We start from the raw sequence: 3,965 nt of genomic DNA, 5'->3' as shown, positions 1-3,965 counted from the left end.
TAATAAGATTAAGATAGTGAAAAACTTGGTTTTTTTTCTGTGTCCAAATCAAATGAACCAAGTCTCTATTTATAGAGAAAAAAAAATCATGAATTTTGGTAAAAAAAATAAAAATAAAAAAAATAATTTGCAACGAAATAATTGAGTTTAAAGTATTAAATGGATAAAAATCTGACCAGCCAGTCACAAACAGCCACGTGTCAGACTCAATTGTGTTGAGTTTTCTCAACACCTCTCTCTTCCACCTCACACTCAACACTACTCTAAACACCCATTGAAAGAGATTTTGCATGTTGAGTTCAACTAAACACACCCATTGTACATGGTCTAAAGAAGATAGAATTAAAATGCAAATAGAAAATAGAAAAGTTTGAGTTGATATGAAAGTTGTTGTTAATTCCCATACAAATTCCCACAGCTCCAAGCCAAAGTAGCTGAGAGTGTGAATGATCTCAAAAGCTGTTTTTCTTATAGAAAAATTTAACATAAAAACCAAAATAAAACCAAACCAAACCCTTTCTCTCTCTCTCTGATGACTCATCATCACTACACCTGCATCTGTCACATTTTGTTGTTATCATTGAACAGAACACAATCTCATAAAGAATCTCTCTCACTCTCATTAGAAACCATCTTGAAACCGATTGATCGCTGCTGAATGACTATCCAAACGATGCTGCTGTGTTGTTCCTGCATAGCTTCTTCCCCAGTTCAACCCTCCTCCTCCTCCTACTCCTTCCTCTTGATGATTATGATGATCCTTCCCACCACCACCATTACCATTACCACCGCCACTAAAGCCTTGTCCAACCGGTGCACCTATGCACGTGTAATTCGACTCACCTCCGCCAAAGTTGTGTTGTCCATGTCCACCATACTGCTGCTGGTGGTGACTGTGGCTGCTACTCATCACGTGTCCGACGTGATATTCGTTCATTGGATGATGAGGAATCACGTGTGATGGAAATGAAACTGGACGCGAAGGGGAAGAGTAGAGAAATGGCTGTGGTGGAGGTGGTGGTGGAGGCGGTGGAATGTGAGTCGAAGACGATGAACCAGAGAAGTATCTTGGAAATCTTGGTGGCATTGTTGGATCAACTCCCATGGTATTTGCTGGAATATAACCACCTGTTGCTATAGGGGGTGGACAACATCTGAAATACATGGTTTAATAAAAATTATATTCATATTAACAAAAAGAGAAACAAATTTGATGAGGTTGAAATTAAAATGAGTTTAACAAGACTATAGTGACACATTCATTTGGTTACACCCATTCACTATATTTTCAATTTTATGGCCATTTTTTTACAAAAATATATATATCTAAGCGCAAGTGCATATACTAATCACTGACAAAATTATTTGACTAGTATATTTTGAGCGCATCTGCATATATTAATCTTGATGAAGAGAAGATAGCAAAATTCGCTCTTAAGATATTTAAGAATTTTTTTGCCAAATAATTACTAGCAAAATTAGCCCTTGACTAATTATTTTTAAAAAATATTCAATTTAAAGTAATATTTGAGAAGAAATGAAGCATTTTATACATACCCTACAAGGTGAGAAGGAGGTTGTGGTGCAATGTTATGATCATTTCTGAAGACCAACTGACGAGCATGATTAAGTGTCTCAGTTTCCCTTTCTGCATCCACCAAACCCAACAACACAATCACAACAACAAATACACATCAAATCAAGCCCAAGATACCTTTCAAATCAAAACCAAGAAGAAAAAAAAGAATTTAAATTTAACCAATTTTCACATCTTTTTGTGTTTGAGATGACAAGTGACAACCCTTCATGGACAAATCATTAAGAACTGAACTACTAGTTGTGTGTGACCTTAAATATTTTATTTTATTAAGAATAAAAAAAATGAACTAAACCTTGTCGGTGACGGTTCATGTGCCCCCCAAGAGCCTGAGATTTACAGAACTTGAGGGAACAAAATCTACACTCATACACCTTCCCACACTCTTCTTTTCCTTCCTTCCCGCCGTTTTTCTTTTTCCTACAACCTGTCAACACATCAAAAACATCTTCCAATTTAAGCAATTCCAATGACACATCTTCTTTTCCTTAAACTTTTATCATCTCATTTTTCATTAGTATTATCATAATATCTTTGAAGTTTAAGGAAACATGAAAAAAGACAAGGAAAAACAAAAACATGTTTCATGGTCAAAAGAATATACCTTCGGAAAGTATAATGTTAGTATGAAATATAATATTAATATTAATACTATACAATTATTTTGATATATATATTTTTATCATATGATATGTATATATGATATTAATATTAGAAATTTATGATTTGTGAAGAAAAAAGTGAAACTAGTTATTACCGGGTGGATCGGTGTCTTCAAGGAGTTGTTTGCCATGATCTCTAGAGTATTCATCAGGCAAATTGTTAAGATCTAAAGGGTTTCCTTGTGGTCTCCTGAAAAAAAAGGAGAGAGAAAAAAAAGAGTTAATGAAGAAGATTAATGTGAATGAATGAGAAGAAGGTGTAGAATAGTAGTATAGTGGGGGAAGACCTACATGATGATGGTACCGACAGAGAGAAAGAGAGACAGAAAGAGGTGAAAAATGAAATGATAATAGATGAAGAAAAGAAAGAAACACCACTTTGTTTGAGAAAGGAAGGTAAAATGAAACTAAAGCTTTTAACAAAATTTGTGAGACTTTCAGTTTGAGACTGCAATATAGAGGCTAGTTGAGTGATGGTAGAAGATAAAGAGCTTTGAAAGTTCTCTATCAGTTCCTCTGCCACCTTCCTCTCTCTCTCTCGAATCTCTCTCTCTTTCTCTCTCTATTTCTTTATCTCTCTCCACACACACACATAAAATTGAATGAACAATGGGACAGTGGCTTCTCGTGACTTTAAAAAGAGAGTGTGTGTGTGTGTATAGCTAGCTTAATCAGATACTACTTGCTAATTTCTAGCTAACTAGCTTAGTCCAGTTTGGTTGAGAGTCTTCACAAATCAAATGATACTAAGGAAACTAAAAAAAATATTAATTTAAAAAAAGCATTAATCAAATATATTTTAATTAACATCAATATTTCCAATTTAAATCGTATCTGATATCCGACACAACATTGATTATATCTAATCAATTTATAATATTAAATTAATATATTCGAGTATGTATCGTATTTATTATTAGTTTGTATTGCTTATTCATAGAATTACCATCTCTAATTATATAAGTGTTGTTCATTTCTCATGATAATAATCTATGTAGTCTGTAAATCATAGTTAAACTTACAGAAACCGATATTATTTGATTGTACTTTATCACTTAGGGTTTAAATCTTAGTACTCATGACTGTATTTATGAGTTTCTTTACGACCAAAAAAATTATATACTATGTATATTGCTCTAGTACTTTTTTGCCCTAGAGTAGGCAAAAAATAATGTGTAAAATATGTATACACATAAATGTCAAAAAAATGATTAATTAAAATAACTAAATAAGTTCATGAAATTAAAAAAAAAAAAAAAAGATGAAGCATTTTTCAAAGAATAGGACAGAAATAAAAAGAAATGTGTAGAGAGTACAAGATAAATATGTAAAAGTTAGGAGCATTAAAGTTGGGTTGCCCTAAGAATGAAAGATAGCAAAGCATTTATAGTAGTAGAAATAAAGAAAGGAAGACAAGACAATAGGGTACGTAGAAACATTTAGCGTGGTTATTGTGCTAAAAGAGGGGGGACATGTTTGAGAAACAGGTCATGTATGGTCCACAATAGCTCAATGCCTCCTTTCTGGGTGTAAAATTCTACCCATGGGACTTACACTTGCTTCATAGAAAAGTTGCTATCAATATCTATCATTAGGGTTTTTTCATATCTAACTTGGGTTGGGGCCATATAAATCCCAACCCCACTTTTCTTGTTTTTTATTTCTATATCTCTTAGATTACATATACATAGTCCTTTTCATTATAC

General features: G+C 33.1%; 1 protein-coding gene across 1 annotated transcript; it reads right to left on the bottom strand.

Annotated features, from left to right (window-relative positions):
• Positions 1-398: 398 nt before the first annotated feature.
• LOC131610004 (zinc finger protein JAGGED-like) lies at positions 399-2,778 on the bottom strand. The gene is made up of 5 exons (XM_058881857.1): positions 2,551-2,778; positions 2,355-2,449; positions 1,893-2,024; positions 1,558-1,648; positions 399-1,154 (listed from the first exon to the last, which is right to left on the bottom strand). Coding segments are annotated over exons 1-5 (852 nt in total). The 5' UTR covers positions 2,553-2,778; the 3' UTR covers positions 399-622.
• Between the last annotated feature and the right edge of the window lie 1,187 nt (positions 2,779-3,965).

The sequence above is a fragment of the Vicia villosa genome, linkage group LG1 (assembly GCF_029867415.1).
Source record: "Vicia villosa cultivar HV-30 ecotype Madison, WI linkage group LG1, Vvil1.0, whole genome shotgun sequence".
Lineage (NCBI taxonomy): Eukaryota > Viridiplantae > Streptophyta > Magnoliopsida > Fabales > Fabaceae > Vicia > Vicia villosa.
Note: the sequence above shows the minus strand (reverse complement) of the source record. Positions and strands in the feature narration are given on the sequence as shown.

Coding starts and splice junctions, on each gene's coding strand:
- LOC131610004 (XM_058881857.1), bottom strand. Junction 1,649..1,892: donor CATGAACCGTCACCGACAAG/GTTTAGTTCATT, acceptor TGGTGGATGCAG/AAAGGGAAACTGAGACACTT. Junction 1,155..1,557: donor CCTCCTTCTCACCTTGTAGG/GTATGTATAAAA, acceptor CATGTATTTCAG/ATGTTGTCCACCCCCTATAG.